The 20,588-nt window shown below is 37.9% G+C and overlaps 2 protein-coding genes across 2 annotated transcripts in view; both read left to right on the top strand.

The window, feature by feature from the left end:
• The window catches only part of LOC142344684 (uncharacterized), a 169,351-nt gene that overhangs the window by 103,450 nt on the left and 45,313 nt on the right, over positions 1 to 20,588 (top strand). The window contains exons 2-5 of the mRNA XM_075396522.1: positions 4,836 to 4,962; positions 9,827 to 9,996; positions 10,127 to 10,538; positions 14,763 to 15,060. Coding sequence (XP_075252637.1) covers positions 4,863 to 4,962; positions 9,827 to 9,996; positions 10,127 to 10,538; positions 14,763 to 15,060 — 980 coding nt within the window. The 5' untranslated portion in view covers positions 4,836 to 4,862. The remainder of the gene's footprint in view (positions 1 to 4,835; positions 4,963 to 9,826; positions 9,997 to 10,126; positions 10,539 to 14,762; positions 15,061 to 20,588) is intronic.
• On the top strand, positions 2,677 to 3,849 carry LOC142345020 (uncharacterized). Its single transcript, XM_075397104.1, has 2 exons — positions 2,677 to 2,839; positions 3,353 to 3,849. The coding sequence occupies exons 1-2, from the start codon at positions 2,677 to 2,679 to the stop codon at positions 3,847 to 3,849; spliced, it is 660 nt and encodes a 219-aa protein (XP_075253219.1).

Raw genomic sequence — 20,588 nt, 5'->3', positions numbered from 1 at the left:
CAACCACTACCCCTATACAATAATATAGTGTTCTCTCTCACGGTTTTAATGTGGCCAATCACAGCTTCAAATTTTATTTATTATGTCTGTTATATAATAGTTCTATTAATAATATAAACTTATTAAACTTATTAATTAGTTTCATCCTCTTCTAAATCCTTCTTTAATCATGGAACCTTGAAGTGGAACTCACCGCCGTTGTACCTGCGATTAACAGGTATTCAAATTTCAATGAAAAAAAAATTTTGATAGCCGAGTCAACAGCAGTTCCTATCCAACAAGCTAGCACATGGCTTGAATTCCACTTCAAATGACCCTTGACTAATTAAACTTGAATCAAAACTATTTGTGATTTTACATAAATCATTTACATTTTTTGTACATTTAGCAACCACTACCCCTATACAATAATATAGTGTTCTCTCTCACGGTTTTAAAGTGGCCAATCACAGCTTCAAATTTTATTTATTAGGTCTGTTATATAATAGTTCTATTAATAATATAAACTTATTAAACTTTTTAATTAGTTTCAGATGAAGTTCATGCAAGACCGGAAATGGTCATCATTGTGGGAGCAAGCTGCATCACCAATCTGAAGAACAGTTGTGGACAAAAGACCAAGAAAAGACTAGAGACGATTTCATACTTCAAACTTGGACTCTCTGTTAACCCAAACACAAAGAATCCTACAAAAACTGAACAGTTTTTGTTTAAAAAGAAATTTGTCTTCAAGATTAGAAACGAACTAATCATCTGGCACGACGTTATCAAAAACAACATTACTGAACAAAGAAGCAACGATTGTTTTATCATAAAAACTCAAAGCCACCTCACCACGACCAGCTGGTAGCAACCCTAAAGAAACCTAACATCAACAATCGCATCATTGCAATTGTCTACACTCGTAGAGGGGGTACCCCAAATCTGTTCTTCAAGCAGCACAAAACGGGCATTCTAGTCCTTGAGTGTCTTAAGAACCTAATCCCCTGAAATAAGAAGAACGATTTTAAAGTGAAAATATCTAATTCTAAGAATTTTTTTTCGTAAATCCGGTAGCTCCTTGGAGTATCGGAATCACATTAGATAAATCAAACCTAAGAAGTTTTTCTCCCCTCTTTCTACCTCTATCTTTTTCGTTTCGTGAATCCGGAGGCTCCTCGGAGTATCGGAATTGCATTTGAAACTGATAGTTGTAGAACGAAAGCTATATATTTGTGAATCCAGAGGCTCCCCGGAGTATCGGAATCGCAAAAGATGGTCAAAATGAACCGTGTTTGTAATAAAAGCAAGTGCAAAACCTGCAAAAGCCCCATTAACAACCGCGAAGATGTCTTCTAATGTTTCTCTTGCTTTGACTCGATGCATCTTACAACCAGCTGCACTGGAATGAGCAAGAAGGCTTTATATGGCATACAAGGAATTAGCCAGAATTTTCTCCTTGTGTGCAACATTTGCGTACAAAACAACCAATGCGATCGCGTGATCGTCAAAATCGCAGGTACAAGAGAAAGAGCTGATGTTGAAGCAATCACTCTGTGTGTAGAAGAAGTCAAACAAGAACTGGCCCAAATCAAAACTGAAGTTAAGGCAAAACCACCACCAGAGCCAACAAAGGCCCATATCCGCAAATGCTTGGGTAAAACCGCACAACCAGTCAATACCCAAAAAACTACGGAGTCAGATAGAACTACGATGCCAACCGCTTCGGTGGCATCTCTTAATCCAAGGCGGGAGCCGGAAGAGAACAATATGACGAAGACGTAGAACAAGTGAAGCGAATTGTTATCTTCCTAGCAGTCGAAAACTAACCAATTGATGATGTAAAACGTATTGGAATATATGATCAAAACAAAAACCTAACAATCCCAGAGAAGGTCAGCAACGAACACCAACGACGAAAAATTCTCCTGTCTGCACGCAAAATGTCAATCTACGAAAAAAATCTACATCTACCGGGCACTTAACCCCGAAAGGAAAGAGACCGAAAACGAAATTCTCCAATTCCACAGGACCTAACTAGACTCCGGTGTCAACCCCAGAGAACTACGCATCCGACACATGACGCTGCAACAGAGAATTTACAACAAATGGGTTTTTGAAGCCAAAAGAAGATTCGAAGCAGAAAGATTCGTCACTTCAGTTCGATTGACTAGAAAACCCAAAACCAAAAATTTAAACAATAATCTTCAACGTCAGAAGCCTCCTCGACTTCAACAGACAACTAGCCTTCGCAAACGAAATTGCCAAATTGGAAAATTACATCCTTTGTCTCACCGAAAATTGGCTGACCATTGACGTACCGTAGGAAGCCCTCTTCTTCCGCGGATATGAAATCCATAGGAAAAAAAGACCATTGTGCAACCAAAAAGCAAAAAATGGACGATTACTCATTGCAATCAGAAGACGTGCCATGGAAAAAAGTAAACATCTATTTAGAGCCGAAAGAAAAAAAAACAAAAGAAAAAGACCTTGAACTCGCCGCAGTTGAACTACCTACAAAAACAAAACCAATAATGCTCTTCTCCATACACAATCCAACCAAAAAACAGTCCATACAGAGCCAGCAAAAACGATCTCGAAACCTTTCTAAACGGACTAAAGGGAACAGCAGCAGAACAAGAATCCACGATTGTCACCACCGATTATCTTAATCTTGACACAGCTGTTTGGAAGAGCATGACGTCCAAGGACAAATACAAGGAAAATTTGGTCCGCAGTCTGGACGAAATGAACTTACAACAAAACCTACCACATGGAGACAAACCATATCTAGAAGTATTGCTCACTCAGTCACCTGAAAGCATCGAGATGACACAATTTGTTATAAAATTCGAAACAGGTTGTTCTATTAACGGAAAACGATGATTCGACCACCGATTATTCAAAATCACCACATCGACAGACATATCCACCAAGCCACCGCCACCTAAAGTCCAACATGCGTATCAAAAAATCGACTGGCAAACATTGAATAATTACTTTGTTGAACATCCATTCACGCCATACTGTTATAGCAACATTGATGAACTGGTGACGCAATGGTACAATTGGTTCCAAAAGATCATCGACACCCATATCCCCCGTGTTACCTATCAGCGAGCCCAGAGCAGCCTAAACAAAAAAAATTTCCCACTAGCTGGAAGTTTTCCGAGATCACACTAATATACAAAGAAAACGACCGCGCTGACATATCACAATACCGTCCAATCAGCGTACTCAAAAACGTGTTCAAGATCTTTGAGAAAACTTTCTTCGCCCGAATGTACCCCACTGATCGAACGCCAACTCAGAGACGAACAATATGGCTTTCGACAGGCATGATCAGTAGTCCTGCAACTAGTTGTCTTTCTAGATGAGATTTTCGACCGCATGGACCACAAAGACTGCGAGAAAATCCTCGCCCTATATATCGACTTCCGCAAAACTTTCGATAAGGTTACCCACCAAAAACTCATATCCAAACTGGGAGACATGGGATTTGGTAGGAAATTGCTAAAACTGCTCGCAAGCTACCTGAAAAACCAACAACAAAGGGTTAAAATTGGACATCAGAAGACAGAAAAGTCCAAGGTCAACAGTGGAGAGCCACAGGGCTCATTCCTGGGACCTTTAATCTTCATCATGTACATGAGCACCTTGCCTAACTGCATACAAAGAACACCGGCATTTGGATACGCTGATGTCTTCAAAGTTATGACATCAAGTATCCAAGAAGCTGATCAAGCAACCAAATCCATTCAACAATGGAGCAACAAAAACGATATGGTCCTTAACCTGATCAAGAGCAAAATCCTGTCAATGAGTGTTGAAACCGCAACCACTGAAAAAATCATAGTCTCGAAATCGTGAAAAACCAAAAAGACCTTGGGGTAATCCTGTCTTCAAACTTATCCTGGGCTGAAAACTGCCGAAAACGATTTGGCAAGGGCTGGAGATCTATGCATTAAAGAGAAACATTTCACCCATTGCAAACATGCAAACCAAGCTACATGCTTTTATTGGTTATGTACCAGTACTCACGTATGCATCTCAGGTGTGGTATCCCTCCAAACTTGAGTCCAAGGCACTCGAGACAGTACAAATACAGCCACCAAATGCATATGCAGTTCAAGGGACGACTACAGAACACGATTGACCCGACTCAATATACTCCCCATCTTCATGTACATGAAACTACATGATCTTCTGTATCTTCTATCTGTCATAAATGGAAAACACAACATCAAGAGTTCGACGATACCTAATTTTAAAACAACAGAAACGAGACAAAGAAAAGAATTCGAAGTTCCAAAACACAGACTGAGAAAATGCGACAAAAGTTTCTGGACCCGATCAACCAGACTACAACATCGTGAGAAAACGACTGACAAACCACTGATCATGAAGCTTCTGACGCAAATGTACTTGACCTTTTTTTCACAGACGCTACAATGAACTTGACAGCTGGAGAGTCTTGTGCAACTGTGGAAACTGTAACCCCCTTAAAAAACTTAAAAACCCAAGGGCGAGACTCTATAGCCTCTCCTACTACTACTGCTCATTTTACATAAATTATCGGCTTATCAGCTAAACACCCTGTCGGCCAATAAGGAGCCCACCAGATTTAAGTGTACCATACCGAGCAGAAAACTTGTTTTAATAACCAAAGTCACCTGATATTTTTGTTGTAAGAATAAGGTTTTGTACTCAAAGTTTCGATGAGACGACGGGAGGTCTGGGCGTATATTATTTCTCATGTCATTTTCTCTCTTTCTCTCTTTGCATACTCTCACTTACCCATAGGGTAGTGAATTTCAACTATTTGCCTTGTTTTGTAGAAGAAAATTGTTTTTAAGACCTGATGTAGCTGCCGTTGACTAACGATGGCGGAAGGCTTGTTGCCTAATTCGAACAACAGCCGTAAGAAATCGAAACAGAAGGGCTTCGACGTTTTTCGCCAACCAACACCCCGTCTTATCGCAGGTAAATCTCTTTTTGGGTCTGTTTCATCATAGTCACCTCAAACGGTTTTGGAGCCCCATATGGAATTATGGATTTTTCCCGTTTGTGCCCCCCAGTACGTTTTGTGCCTCCCAGTTACAGAGCATGTGCCATTACATAGTAAATCATTATGTAAAAATATGACACGTGCGTTTGGGGGGTGCAAATATGCGCCCACTAAGCTGGGGGGGGGGCACAAACGAAAAACATCCGGAATAATTATTGTAATGGGGGTATGCCGACTCTTAAGCGGAAGGTGGGGCTACAATGGAGGAAACTCACTTTTAATTTAATAGCTTAGCAAGGGCTATTTTGGTCAGATTTAGCTAGTCCCTGACGATCTACCGGAAAACAAATCAACCTCAATGTCCCTAAATCTCACCGTATCGCCCCTTTTCCCGTTAAAAAACTCAATTGATTAAAAATTGATCATTTTTATATTACTCACAATTCTTATTAACTGAAATTCTGATAAGGACTCATTGAATATTAGAAGCAGCGTAGCTAACTAAGAAAAAAGCAAAATCAGGAAATAGTAGTTTGAAATTTAAGTCTATTGATTTTTAAATACAGGGGATTTGTTTTATCATGAGTGCTAAATATGTGTCAGTAAAGTGAAATCCAAAACAAAAGTATGAGTAATTGTGTCTACAATCAATCCACCAAAAACTAGCCCATACAGACTTTTCTTCAGCTGATGTTAGAACAAATAATCAATATAGCAGCAATCCAATGCAATTAAAATTACTGTTGACAGCAATTTTGGAATTACAGTACTTGACTGGTACAGACCATTACAAGCATCGTTTTCTTGAAACGTTCTACAATGATAATTTCACTGTAGTAGTAGCTTTCACGGATTTAGGGTTGACCCACCATCTGTTCTGTTTCAAGCGGTCAAGTTCATTACAGTTTATCATTGTAATGCATAGTAATGTCGGCATTATAATTTCCTCTCGTGTTCTTATCGTATCAAATTTTTGTTATGATAGAAGGATAAGTTATGGTTTGAAATCATATTTTCCCTTCAGGAAGTAAAGAACGTTATGCAGCTCAATGTAGGTGATCTGAATCGGTTCGACTTGTTTCAGCCTCTTTAAATGTCTATCACTGCTCATTATCCGTTTCCTGGCCATTTTTGCACGCCGAGTTTAAGCTCTTTTGCAGCAAAAGCTTGGGAAGCGTACTCCAGGATTGGGACGTAGCCAACATATGCGTTCAGGCAAGTTTTGATCTTGCATAAGTTTGGGAGGTTTTTTTTAAATCCGGCGAAGTCCTGATGTGGCTTTCTTAGTTCATTGGAAGGCACATCAACGAGCAATCTATGAGAAAAAATGCTTCAATAGATTTGAACCTGTTAAAAATTGAAAAATAGTGCTCGAAAAATGAAATGAATTTAAATAAAAGTAAATTTCATGTACTCCTAATCAAAACGAATGAGAATAACTAGCAAACTTTAACTCTAAACTCCAAATGTCTTCTACATAAAGAGCAACAGAAAGATCTAGGAATAATCATGACCACAAAGTTGTCGTGGAAACTGAGTGCTCACAAATGATGTACAAAGGCATGGAAGGCCTTTTATTTCGTCAAGAGAAATGTTTCATCTTTAACTTGCCAAATGACTAAACTAAATGCGTACGTTGAATATGTGATACCTGTCATAAGCTATGCCTCACCTACGTGGTTCGCAAATAAAACCGAAACCAAATCAATAGAACGTATTCAAAGGAACGCTACATCATGGATACTAAGCAACAGTTCCAAAAGCTACAAAGAACGATTAATAGAACTTAAACTGCTTCCAATGTGACACTACTATGAATTGCATGACTTATTGATGCTACAATTGGTTCTAAATGGCATTTATATGATCAAAATTCCAATTAATTTAAACAAAAACGTTTAAGATCACTCAAGTACAAGACAAAACGAGCAAATCATGATACCAAAAACCAGAACTAAAGTTTTGGGAAAAGAGCCAGTTACTCAGTGAACATAATACTGAAAGTAGGAAAACTAAACCGCGTACAACTAGACAAAAAATATCTCACAAAAGGGGTGGCTATCATTCGAGTTCAGACTGCTTACAGCAACCTACCTAAGGTCTTTCTTGGTGGCCTGAGATGCTACTAGTTCTCCGTTGATGGACGATTGCGGATTTTCCTCGGAGTTTAGCAGGTTGCGTTTCCAAAAATTCAGAACCATTTGGTTTTCTTCACACCGGAGTTTAATTCCATTCAGACAGTGCTCACTTTCCCGTTTCGAGCTTGCTATGAAATCACCGGCATGGCCAAAAGTATTGCGCTCAACCAATCTTATTTGATGGTCGTGAAGATCAAGAACGTCATTGGGCCTAGAATGGATCTTTACAGAACTCCGCTTCTGACATTAATGACGTCAGATTTCTGACCAGAGATAATAAATGTTTTCGGTTCGAGAGATATAACGAAAGCAATTTCATAAATTTCCCTCATAGACCTGAGTCCCTGTATTTTGAGAAATCGGTCTTGACGTACCTTTTCAAACGCTTTGGCAAAGTACAGCACAATTCGTTCAGCGTATGGTTCGTCCAACATACTGTATAGGACATTGATGAAAGCTATGTATTGCAGATCTAGTTTGCAAAAGACGAAATGGTTCGGGTGCAACTAGTTAGGGTGCAAAACGAACATTGTGTGACCAAAACAATTACATGTTTGGTGAGCCAGTGAAAAAATGGTCGACCTGAATAAAGCTGAGACAACAATCTAAGACTTACAAAAAAAATTGTCGGAAATCCTCGTACCCGATACTGCTCTTGCAGCATGAATAAGGTAGTAGAGTAGCTTTACGAGCAGTTGAATAAATTAGTTGAAAAAATTTGTCAAAAGTGGCTAACCACAGAAAAACTACCAAGGTGGGTGAACCGTGAGACATCGCCCCCATGAAAATGGTCTCTGCTGCAAAAAAAGCTTGCGAAAAAAATCAAAATAAAATAATACAAGAAAATCTGGGAGCCCAAACTGCGCAAAATATTAAGTGATCTGGCGGGATTCAGGGAAATCGTTTTTAAGAAGAGGAAATTCTGACATGCAGAACTACCTACGATCAGTACACAAGAGCAAGAGATTTCATGAATTAATGAAGTACAAATATTAATCTGCCAATGACAAACACAAAATGCAACTCTATCAATTTTTTCTCTAGTGTTCTTGACAACGAACGCCATTGCCAAAAAACAAGCTTCGAACTTGGCAATTACAACAAAGTTCAAATAAGCCAAGAGAGATTACTAGATACACAAAGCTTTTAGACCTGATCCTATAGATTTAATATTGAGAAGTCATTCAACAAAGCAAATTCTTTTTTTTTTGTACTTCGGTGTCAAAAGAATACTTCAGTCTTTTGGAAAATGAGTGAAGTTGTGGCAAATATACAATTGCAACGACGCAGCATCGGTTGAAAACTATCGATGGATAAGTCGGCTTTGTAATGTTTCAATAGTTCAACGGAAAATAATTTCTGACGAACTGCTTGAATAAGTGAAGAGAAACTGCGTAACACACAACTCGGACGATTTTAGAAAACCAGTATCTGCTACAGCCCATTCTATCGTTTCTGACTAGATGTATGAAAGTAATGAATATACTGAAATTCAATTTTGTTTTTCTCAGCGATTCTTGAATGAAATAGAAAATACTATTGTTGTTGAGTAATCATTTCTAGCTGTCTGACGAACGGAAAACAATGTACGATTGAACGAAGTGACATCATAGATGGATTTTAAGCAGTGGAGTTCCTCAAGAGTTGCTCCTGGGATTGTTCTTGTTTGTAATCTATGTTTATGATGGCCTGTTCCAGCAATTAAAAGTAAAGAATTTTCACATGTTACAACAGATCCAAAATTCCGTGCAAACTTATTAGTTTAATCGAAAAATGGTGAGAAGAGAACCAATTGAACCTGAATAAATGTAAATTTTATCCCCTAATGAGAGAAGCTGAGAACTCTTTCGAAGCTTGTATGAAGCAGAAAAAGTTCCCAAAAAGGTCAGAGCAGAAAGATCTAGACTTAGTGCTCTCAAAAAAGCTTAACTGGAAGGAAAATGCACAACACAGATGCCTCAAAGCTTGTAAAGCATACAATTTTCTGAATAAGCAGGTTTAAAAATTAGGCAGTCTTAATATGAAACTGAATGCAATATACGGGGTATTAATACCGGTAATCTACGCCCTTAGTTCCGGAAGCCGGAGATATCAGAATTGAAAGATATTGCGTCGATACAAAAACGAGGACCGACGTGGTTAATAAGGTCAAGCAATCATAAAGACCAGGCTGTATTTGCTCGATCTCCTTCCATTGACAATATTTTGAGCTCTGGCCTGATGCTCATGATATCGTCATTCTTACAAAATTATGACACCTAAATACCGGCAACTAAGAAGGATCCGAATCGAAAAACAGAAAATAAAAATTCCAGAGCTAGACGACAGCTGCTCGAGATACATGAAATAAATAATACCTAAACAAAAGGCAAAGAAATTTCCAGATTTTGAAAACTTTTTTGTAAGAAGAATTGAATAAACCCTCTAAATAAGTAATCTACATGCAGAAATTATCTGACGCACAGAATTACATGCAAACCTTTGAATGATTATTTACCAGAAATTTTCTGAACATCTGCTAGCTATGTTTGCAATGAATGGCTTGAGTTGCTATCTTTTTAAGCTCTTATCAGAATCAAAATTGTGGCGCATGGTTGAAAAAGGTTTTTTGCCTGTGTTCTTTTTATCCACAGGTCAAAACAGTATTTTAGCAGATATTTTTGGCAATTAACTTTGTCAGAGTGCGAGATTTCTTTTGTAGAACGGCACGGGAATCTTACGCGACCATTCAGCACTTCGGATTCGGACTCTTCAACAAAAAGCGCAAATAGTGGAGCTTTGAGTGGAAAAGCTAATCAGGCGGCAAATCCCGGAGTAGGGTTCAAATCCTCAGCTCACGACATTTCAAATGCTCCTGGTGATATCAACGAAGTAAGTCATCATTCGCCCAATTTTATTGAACTGGTTTTCAAATTTTGCTTTTTACATCGTATCGGTACCGTTCAATTCTCAATTACAATGATGTCTCTGAATGATAATTTGCAATAGATGAACTGTTTAGGTTGCTAAGAGGTTCTCTGATTTTTCTGGAGCCGGTGGATCTTACGTGACTGGATCTCTTAGAGAACCAGTAGTTGCCGTTGACCACGTCACTTCTTCTCAGACTCTGCTTCCCCGGGACTCGCCTTCAAACTTCCTTAATACCTCCGCTAGTAATTTACAGCTTAGAAAGCTATCAGATTCTCATGTCGTTTCTGTCCCCAGTTCAAAATTGACATCAGTCTCCTCGGGAGATACGCGTGAACCTGGATTTTCTTCAGCTGGGGGACGAAGTGCTTTTTCTCCAGTTGTTGGAGTTTCATTCAGTGGAGGTAATAGTGGCACACAACCCCCACCTCGAGTGCCGCCTAGAGTACCTCTACAGCAGAAACCATTCGGGAAGCACCACAAGCGCAATTCGACTACTTGTTCCAGTAAGTCCTATTTTTCAGGTGGCTTTCTTGTTCTTTTAAACGCATGCAAGATGGAATGGATTTTGATTTTTCATGTCATAACTTTATTTTTCGTATTTTTTTCAACTTGAATAAATTCGAAGCTGTAAAATAACAGAGTCACCCGATGTAATTATCTTGGACTAATCTTATATAACCAACTAAAATTCGATGAAAAGGAGAATTCGATAAAATTCGATAAAAAGTTATGTTTGAGTTGGGGAATTAAGACGGAAAGTATCTACCTCTTCTGATCCCATGTTAATGTACTAAGGTTAGGCAACGAAGTAGTAAGATTTGGCTTGTTCATCTGTCTCTGGAAAAATCAGACAGAAGAATAACGAATTCGATTAGATAGTTTAAAAAACTTTAATTCCAAGCAAATCTCGTAGACAATTAACTTGGTTAGCATAACGTTGGTAATCAATACAACAGATCAACAGCTTATGAATCTCATTTCATCAGCGTTTTTTTTAATTTTCCACATGTAAAATTTTTGTTTTTATTCTCTCCACTTTGATCAAGTAAGAATAGAAACAGTAGAACTGCACATTAATAAGGCTCCCTTTTGCTGCAAGCATTTTGGCGGTTCATCATAAAAGGACGAATCTGGACTCTTCTTATTCTGAACTCGTAAATAAATCTCCTAACTTTCGGAATACGGATTCAGAGATTTGCTTCCGTTTCATGTGTCTATGATCTCGCATCCCGACACATTTATAATTAGGCTTGACTGCAAGGGAGAAGTGACGGTAACGTCTAATGCTGCTGGTTGACCGGCATTCCATACAGGTATGAAAATATCGCCGGGTCTGGAGTTATGGTCGAGTAGTAAACTTCTCTGTTCACAGATGGGAGAAAAAAGAGCTCCCGAGAAGGCTTATATAATTTTGTCTCGTATACGATCATGACGAGAGATAATATCACCCCGACCATGGCATGACGCGGCATGGTCGCCCATTACATCTAGAGTCCCAGATTTACAAAAAGGACTTTTTCTCTCGTTCTCTTAACAATTTTACAGCCAGTCGGTAATTAAGAGCAGCACGGAACTCATTGGAACATAGGTGTAGTCTCAGAGCTGGAATGGGGGCTGCGAATAACCAGGCACCAGACTGCGGTAGAGAAAGAGATTGCAAACGAGCTTTTTCTCTTATGGAACTTTCTTTTTGAAGTTGTCGAAGGCTGAGTTTTCAAGTTCTTCCTGAATTCTTCTTCGAGAGGGATATGTGATCGCAATTTCGCTCAATTCGTCAACTGCCTTAACGAATGAGATGTCTTCAGTTGGATTATGGCCTGTTTATTTCGCTACGAGAACAGAGTATTGAAAAACAGCCAACGTTTGCAGCTTGAACCTGATCTGCTGATCGTCTTATTCCTACACCGGTTTTATTGATTATGAGCCCTGCTTGGTCCCAAGAGGTATCGGACATCAAATCTCCAAGAATAGCTTCAAGTGTTGCACTCTGAAGCGAATCGAATTTTCCTGGTATTTTATTTGATTCATCCGAAGGAGAGTTGCATCGCAAAGAGTAGACCATTTTGGGAGCACCAAGGCAGAAACGCAAAATACCAAGAGCACATTGAGGATCGTCTACGTATGCTAAATTGTCTAGAACTCCTCTAATTTTTTCACGCGTTTTAGTAAACAAGAGGAAACAAAAGTGTCAGATCCTATAGCAGCTCCTAGAATTTAATTTCCATCTGCACAGTTCCTCTTGATCAAACTGTCAACTTTCGTCATGCTTTCGATTGACCATAGCTTGCACTTTTCCTTCCTGAGTTCTAAACCAAATGTTCTCCTGATTGAGAGAATTTCTAACGCTTTACAAAGCTCAATCTCGGTTCCTGCAATAATTCCGTCATCGAGATACCAGCAATGTTGCAAGAGGTTTGGTAATTTTCTTTCAATTTCATCAATAAGAGGCCAGATGGCCAGTGAAAATAAAAGTGGACCCAGTGGATCACCTTGTTGCACTCCTGACTGACTGTCAACAGTTGAGCTATTGAAGAACAAATCACTATGCTTCGAGTAACAAAAGGATGCAAATGACATTATACTGGGCATCAAAACTTTTGTTGAGCCGAGGAGATGACTGCGCTTCACCCAATTAAATGCGTTTCTGAAATCGATTTGGAGTACGCCTCCACTTTTTGTTCTCCATTTTTTCTAAGGTTGAATCTCTCGGCACCTCCCCTGACAGCAACTCCCAACTGCTTTGCTCCAAACAACCCAACCGCCTCGGCGAATGCTTCTTTTGCAATGCACTTGGTAACAAGGCGCCGAATAACTTCACCCACAGCAATATGTCTAATACCAGTTTTTTTATTCAATGCTGTTAATGTAGCACTACAAAAAACTGGAGCCACGAAGATTGGGAGCTGGCCTCTGCTGGCCAAGTTCACTAATTTGGTTAGAGAATTCATTGCTTGCTTGGATTAATCTGAAATTGAACAATTGATTGAGTGGAGAAGATGCTCGGGGTACATTTTGGACGGCCCAGCTACTGTTAAATTCGAAAAAGACTGAAGCTGCCAAAGGAAATTTGCGTCATCGAATTGAAAAGCTTCACAGCTATAGTCTTCCATCGGCTCAAGAATTTCGTTTTCCCCTGGATGCAGTCTTTCGAGTTCAATGAGGGTTTTTCTGTTGTCGGGTGCTGTTCCCTCCGATGATAAAATCTTTGCCGCACAACCAAATTGTCCGTGACGACAAAGTGTTCTCGCTCGGGAGGCAAGCGCTTCCATTGTACTGTTGTTTTTATTTTTTGCTTGCTTTATTGAAGCCGCTTCGTACCAAAGGGCAGCATACTCACCCGATTTCCATCGCTCAATTGAGTTTTCCTGCTGCTGCTCATGTTTTTTACCCATCTGTTGGAAACACGCAAGATAAATTTGCTAACTGCGAAAAACTTCCAATTAAAAACAACAATCAGGATTTGAGATGCAGTCCTCTATGATTGACGTAATAATCCCGGACCATTGCATATGAAACTTCACGGGGGTATAGCGGATCGTTGGAATTTTTTTTAATGCAAACAGATCAAATCTGGGAACTCGCTTGAATTGTCACGGGCCTGGTGAACCACTTCCTATTGTTGCAGATTGCAGCAACTTGTTTATGCGGGCAGATAGATCTTTCCGTATCTTTTTTACTGTTGACAAAAGTTGAGTGAATTGTAAATACGCACAAATTGATTTCGAGCACACCCATTCATCTTAGTTTGAACCTCACTGCAAGTACCTCAACTTGGACCTGAACAAGTCGTGCTCCAAGACTAAGACTTTTTATAGGTTATCTTTTCTGTCGGGATAAAAAAGGATGGTTCCAACTGGAATCAGGAAACGAGATATGTCATCGTTAATTGTCAGTTCACTTATCTGCTGTGTTAAACCAGTTGAGCAGTCTGACATAACGTTCCTTCCTGAACTGCTAGTGGTTTGTTCCTGTGAGTAACTTTTGCGGGGAGATAGAGAAACTGGCACTTTCTCCTTGATACTAAATAACACTGAGCAGGGGGATGAATTATTGATTATGTAGTTGTTTACTTCGGACTGAACCAGATCTTTAGCTCTTAGGTTGTATTTCATGGTCAAAACGCAATAACGATTCAACAAGCAAACCGCTCCATGAATCTTATGTTCCGATGATCTGAAAGGCCAAAGGGAGGGGGGGGCTGAGGGTGGGCTGTAAAGTTTGGATCCAACCGGTTTTGACAAATTTCATTGGCCTCAACTCGATAATCTCCCTTAACACATCGAACCCAGAATGTAACTTTGAAGACAAAAAAGAAAGGGGTTTTAGGTGGGTCCTAGAGTTGCAGAATTTAGTTTACAAAATTTGTTTCGTAGAGCAATTTTTTCAAATCTATAAAAGCAACGGTCCGGGAAAATACGTTGAACGTCCAACAAATTGAGTTTCAACGTATTTTCCTGGAGCGTTGGATTTATTGATTTGCGAAAACTTGCTCTACGTGATTTTCTGGGAATTAATGTTTTTTAAGCTTTCCAAATCGAATTCGTGATTCTTCTGTCTGATTTTTCAGAGTCAATTTTAAAAATCCTCTGCATGTTGTGACATGCAGTTGGTGTTGATAATGAGACATAGTAGATTCAAATTTTTGTCATTTTCAATACAAAAATTTAAATTCTAGCGCTCTTGGTATCATACGACTTAGTAACTACTGAAAGCTTTGTCTTTTTAAGTATCTGGCTCTAATGCTTCGATCAACTCGGCTGCCTCTACTCCAGCACCTGCGACCGGAGGTGATCAACCTACAGTATCGCTAAACGAACTGCCTATTCTTGGAGCTCATACACAAGGCTCCGCTCGTGCAACCAGCTCATCCGCAGCCGTCTCACCTTTTATGCCCCCTATAGACACTACACGACACCCGGAGTCTCTTAGTTTAGCTAATTTGCACCTCTCTCCCAGCTCGACCTCCAACTCGGATTCGAGAGATGGCAAGACCACACCTCAGAACACAACATTGGATTTCAAAACGTAGGTGTTTACCCCTTTTTTAGATACCAGGAACGGGTTGTAGGCTCTGTAGCTAAATTAACGTCTTGCCTGAACAAAGGAATTGAAGACATCCGCTTTAAAGTCTGAAAGACTCGACAGTACTTGTCAAGAATGAACAGTGAGCTGATCACAGTTCTGCTGCTAGGAGATTTCGCTAAGATATACGAATTTTGTGAATAAGTTCTTGCTTATGAACATTGATGCAATATTTTGTCGCAAAAAACCTTTGGTTGAAAATTTTTCAACCTTAGCGTAAAAGCTCTTAGGATATTAAAATTGAAATGCTTTCATTTTCTGATTTCGGTTCAATGCATTGACCGAATTAAAATTGAGTAATTTTTGCAACCCTCCAAAAATGGGGATTAGTTGTTCCCATCTACTACTTATACTAGGCCAAGTTTATAAAGCCAATTTTGACCGATTGACATCTTTTGAGGAGAGATGCAGAAGTGTTGCTATTGGAAAATTTGAGAAAAATTGAATCAATCGTTGAACATGATTTTCGTTTTCTGTTTCCGGAGAAAATATTTAAGCTTAAGTTCAAAAAATTGCGCCTTAGCACTTTTCAAATATCGAAGTAATTCGAAATACTTCTGCATTTTTGTAAGATATTGATTCAGTGTACTATTAGTTAGAAGCGGATTTCAAATACTCATGCATCCCCAAATATATTTATCACAACTGCTGCTTTGCCATGTTTTATTTCTCAAGAGATGACGTATATTGTATTTAAACTTTTATCATCTATGCATTGGTTTTTTGTTCAAAAATTGAAATTTGAAATGCTTTCAATTTTGTTAATAGCCGCAGTAAGCCTCAACTGCGATTATTGGGGCGCTCTCCTTTGTTACATTTCAAAGAAATCAAATTGTATTGGATCGCTGTCTTTTTTTCAGATCTCTTCAAACATTTTGTAATTTTCTGGATTATCAAATTAGAGTAGTGATTGTGGCTACGCCGAATCAGGAGGTGAGGCCAAAGACTGACTTGTTTTGGTCGAATTTTTTAGAGGTAGAAAGGTTGAACAAAAATTGGCTTGCTTGTGATTTTTGTTCGTGCTGCAATTTGACTTCTATTGTTAAAATTTTTTTCAGTTTTTTAATAGCAGCCGCCGTGAGCCTCTCAACGGCTATTATGTTGGCACTCTCCTTTTTACAATTCAAAGAGTTTGAATTGTATTGGGGCGCTCTTTTTTTAAAGGTCTGTTCACATATTTTCATGATTTTTGAAGTCAAATTGGAGTAGTGATTTGGTTACGCCGAAACAGGAAGTGGAGCGAAAAAGCGAGTCGTTTCGCAGAGTAAAATTTTTTGCTCTAATTTTAAAGTAAAGTGAGAAAACGGTGTTTGAACAAAAATCTGCCTTCTCGCGAGTGCTTTTTGTTCACATGCGGCAATTTCACTTTGATTTTTACGGTTTTTTGATTTTTGGGCGGATTTTTTTTCTAAATGGTTTTCCCAATCAATTCATATTTCAATTTAGGCCTAGGTTTTTGTTTGAACCAAAATTCTAATTCTCGCTAGTGATGTTTTGTTCACATGCGGCATTTTGACACCGATTTCTTTGTTTTTTTTTTTAAATTTTTTTATCTGATTTTTTTAGAAATGGTTTTTCCCAATTCACTCATAGTCAGTCCGTCATAAGTCGTTTATTGTTTAATCAATGAAAATTCTTTGAATTGTACGTCAGGACTTGTCCTGCTATGTTTTTTTAATTCGCTTTACCTTTTAATCACGTTTTTCGTATTACATAGGTCACGATTTTCACGTTTGACTTCTGAATCATTTCACTCACTGTTGCCACTAATGAAGTTTAAATTCTTTTACGCATTCAATTACGCATTGTGTTGAAAACTGTCAAAGTCAAAAGATCAAAATCAAAAGAGACGGGATAAACCGATAAAGCACGGTCATTAAGCCATTGAGAATTAAGTTTGTCAAAGTTTATTAGAGTGTTTGCTAGCTGACATTGGTATTAAGCTTATTAGCTTTCAGTTTAGAAGCTGAATTAGTTAGTTACAGAATCCACCTGAAACTGCACGCCAAATTATAACACTTTGAAACTGAAAACGAAAACAGAACAAAATTTCGGTTAATTTATCTTTTTTTCTTATTCTGTTTCAATCCCGATGTGCATTAAGCGTGTCAACGGCGGCTATTTTCCGACAATCTTCCTGGAATGTCCGCGTTGTCTTCTAAGTGCTTGTCCACATTAATTCCTAGGTCTAGTTTTTTGTTCAGTCAACGGACAGTGAAATGGTTTTTTTTTCAGTTGGCATTACTTTTCGATCACGTTTTTTGATTCACATAATTCACTACGTTTGACTCCACTCATTGTTTCAATTGAACGTATTTTAAATTTCTTCACTCATTGAGGTACGCAATCTAGTGAATACGGCCGAGCTCGAATCAAAAGAAACGTGACCGATTAAGCGTGGCCTTTAAATTTGTGGATTAGGCTATCAGGGTTCATAAGAGCGAGTGCTAGCCGGCATAAGTATTAAGCTCTACAGCCTTCAATTCAGAAGTTGAATGCAGTATGGAGTTAGGATCTAAATGAAAATTCCCACTATTTAAGAACATTTTTCGACCCTTAGAAAAAGATGCTGTCATTTTTAATAGCCGCATAGCGATAACTGGGGATATTATTGACCATCTCTAGGTTTTTTTTTATTTCGTGGTCGCAATTTTTGTTACGACCATATGACTTCACAACCACTTCAAATATGCTTTTTATTTATTCGTTCATGCAACTGAAGCGCGTGCGTGACGTCATTTTTCGCTCTTATTGGAGCGAGTTTTTTGTTCATTCGCGTGGTTAAAATGTTGGTAACATGTTGATTTACCTTACTCTCAAAAATGACTTCCTCACTTGGAAATTGACTTTTATTTACTTTAATTCAAAGAGATAAGGTCAAATGGGTGTGTGTCACTCTAAATAAAGGTTATTTAATAAAAGAGCAGATATTAGAGGCAGCAAAAACTTATACAAATTTTTAATCAAAATATAACATATCAGCCTTCAATGAAAAGACAAATTTTTTGATCTGTTTTTTACTGTTTTTTTTTGAGACTGCAGACCTACGAAGCTCTTGCGGCTATTTTCTGGCAATCTGCCAGCTATGTTTTCTTTTTCTCATTCTGTTTTGTATTAAGACTGGTATTGTTTAATTGGTCTGCTGGTCAGTTACAGTAGTTTTTAATTTTTGATTCAGTTCTTTGGATTTTTTCAGGGTTTATCCTGCTATATTTAAAATTTGTTTTGTCTTCAATCACGTCTTCTGTTTTTGACCTAAACCTTCGACTTCTGGCGTACTCTCTCACTGTATCAGCTGAATGGATGGTAAGTAATTTCACGCATGTAAATTCAGCCTTCAGTTCAGAAGTTGAATTAAGTATGATTTCAGAATCTAATTGATATTGCCCACCATATAAGAACACTTTTCCACCCTTAGAAAAAATGCTGTCCATTTCTCTTTTTTAATGCTGTTTTGTTGTAAGAATGTTTGACTGGCATTGTTCAATTGGTCTGCTGGTCAGGTACAGTAGTTTCTAGTTTTTGATTCAGTTCGTTGGATTCTTTTTCAGGTTTTATCCTGATATGTTTAAAAATCGTTTTGTCTTTCAATCACGTCTTTTGTTTTCGACATAAACCTTGGACTTCCTTCGTATTCTCTCACTGTATCAACTTAATGGATGGTACTTTTACGCATTGAATTACGCCATGTAGTGAAAACGGTGTAGCTCAAAGGAAAAAATCAAAAGAATGCGCACCAAATTGGAACATTTTTTGACACTTTGTTAAACGAAAAAACTATGTCAGTTTCTATCTGTTCTTTTCTGTTTCAATCCCGATGTGTGTCGAAGTTTCGCGGGCTACTATTTTGGGCTGTTTGCAATCAAAGTGGTTGCAATTTTTTTTGAAATCTCTAAGGAGAGAGAGACTTGCAAATTAATGAATTTTAGGTCAGAGTTGAGCTTGAAAAATTCGACTCAATTGGCTTAATTCGTACGTATTTCAAAGCGTGTGTTGGATTATTTTCCACATGACCAGCTGTATTTAATGACACAATGGCTTATTTATTAATTGTTGATAAGTACTCAAGGTAGCTTCTTGAACACAGCTTCAAAGCTGTAAGCTGAGCTTTCATTTTTATTAATAGCCGCACAGCGATAGCTGGGGCTATTATTGGCCTTCTCTTGGTTTTTTTTTACAATTCAAAGAATTTGAATTGCATTGGGGCGCTGTCTTTTTTTACGACTCGAAAAGGAGTATTGGAGACGTCTTTTTTTAATCAATTTTATTGGAGTGATTTTTGAAGCGGGAAACGAAACGCGTGAAAAAATTTGGAGATCTTTTGGTGCTGAACAAAAGTGAAAAGAGGAGCGAAAAGAGAGTGGCTTTTTTCATACCGCTGTTTTTGAGAGAGCGAGAAATTGATGTGTGAAAAAATTTTCTCTAAGCGAGCGAATTTTTCTTGTTCACGTGCGGCTTTTAAAAGCAGTTTTTTTGCAACTTTTGATGGTTAAGAGGTTTGATTATGATGTCGTATTAGTTTTAGGGTTGTTTTGAGAGTAATTGAAGGTTGCAGGTAGTTAATTTGAGTTTAATGCTAATTTGGAGGTTTTTGATCAGTTTCGCTGATTTTTAGACAAAATTTAATGATTTTTTGCCTCTTTTTTTGTTTTAATGATTTAAGTGGGATTTAAAGCTTGTTACATAAGCTTGTTGAGATAGAAGCTTGTTACTTAAGGAATATTCAGATACCAATTGACTAAAGTTTTTATGGTGTAAATCATTCTTTTAGGAAAAATGAGAGAAAAATTGCGAAATTTTAAAACCTTTTTTCTTATTTTTTTGCAGTTTTTCTATTTTTAAATCTGAGACAAGTTTCCAAGTTTTTGATCAGTTTCGCTGATTTTTAGACGAAATTTAATGATTTTTTGCCTTTTTTTTGTTTTAATGATTTAAGTGGGATTTAAAGCTTGTTACATAAGCTTGTTGAGATAGAAGCTTGTTACTTAAGGAATATTCAGATACCAATTGACTAAAGTTTTTATGGTATTAATCATTCTTTTAGGAAAAATGAGAAAAATTGCGAAATTTTAAAACCTTTTTTCTTATTTTTTTGCAGTTTTTCTATTTTTAAATCTGAGACAAGTTTCCTAGTCTATTATGACTTGCCCATTGTTTTGCGAGCTTTTCATTGCTCTATTTACAAAGGAAATTTATGCGGCTTTATCTTTCCTTGTACTATTTAAAAAACTCTTTGTACTATTTTTTTTGTTCAGTTTGTTTTTGAATGCCGTTTCTATTCTTCCTTAATTTTTTATGGCATTTCTAGAGGTTTAGGGTTCACAATAGTTGTTCTGGTTGTTCAGTCATAATTATGGGCAGTTTTCTTCGAGTCGTTTCCGGAATTCTTCGGGCTATGTTTTTAAGATCTGTTCTTAAATTTTCATGAATTTTGAAGTCAAATTGGAGTAGTCATTTTGGTCAAGCCGAAA

This window comes from Convolutriloba macropyga, chromosome 8 (genome assembly GCF_964194025.1).
Source record: "Convolutriloba macropyga chromosome 8, txConMacr16.3, whole genome shotgun sequence".
NCBI classification, from domain to species: Eukaryota; Metazoa; Xenacoelomorpha; order Acoela; family Convolutidae; genus Convolutriloba; species Convolutriloba macropyga.
The sequence above is the reverse complement of the archived record's forward strand: the minus strand, read 5'-3'. Positions and strand labels throughout refer to the sequence as shown.

Bases quoted from the DNA above. Each gene is read 5' to 3' on its own strand.
- LOC142345020 (XM_075397104.1), top strand. From the start codon at position 2,677: ATGACGTCCAAGGACAAATACAAGGAAAATTTGGTCCGCAGTCTGGAC. The intron at 2,840-3,352 runs GTTGTTCTATTA...TTGTCTTTCTAG, and splicing joins TGTTATAAAATTCGAAACAG to ATGAGATTTTCGACCGCATG.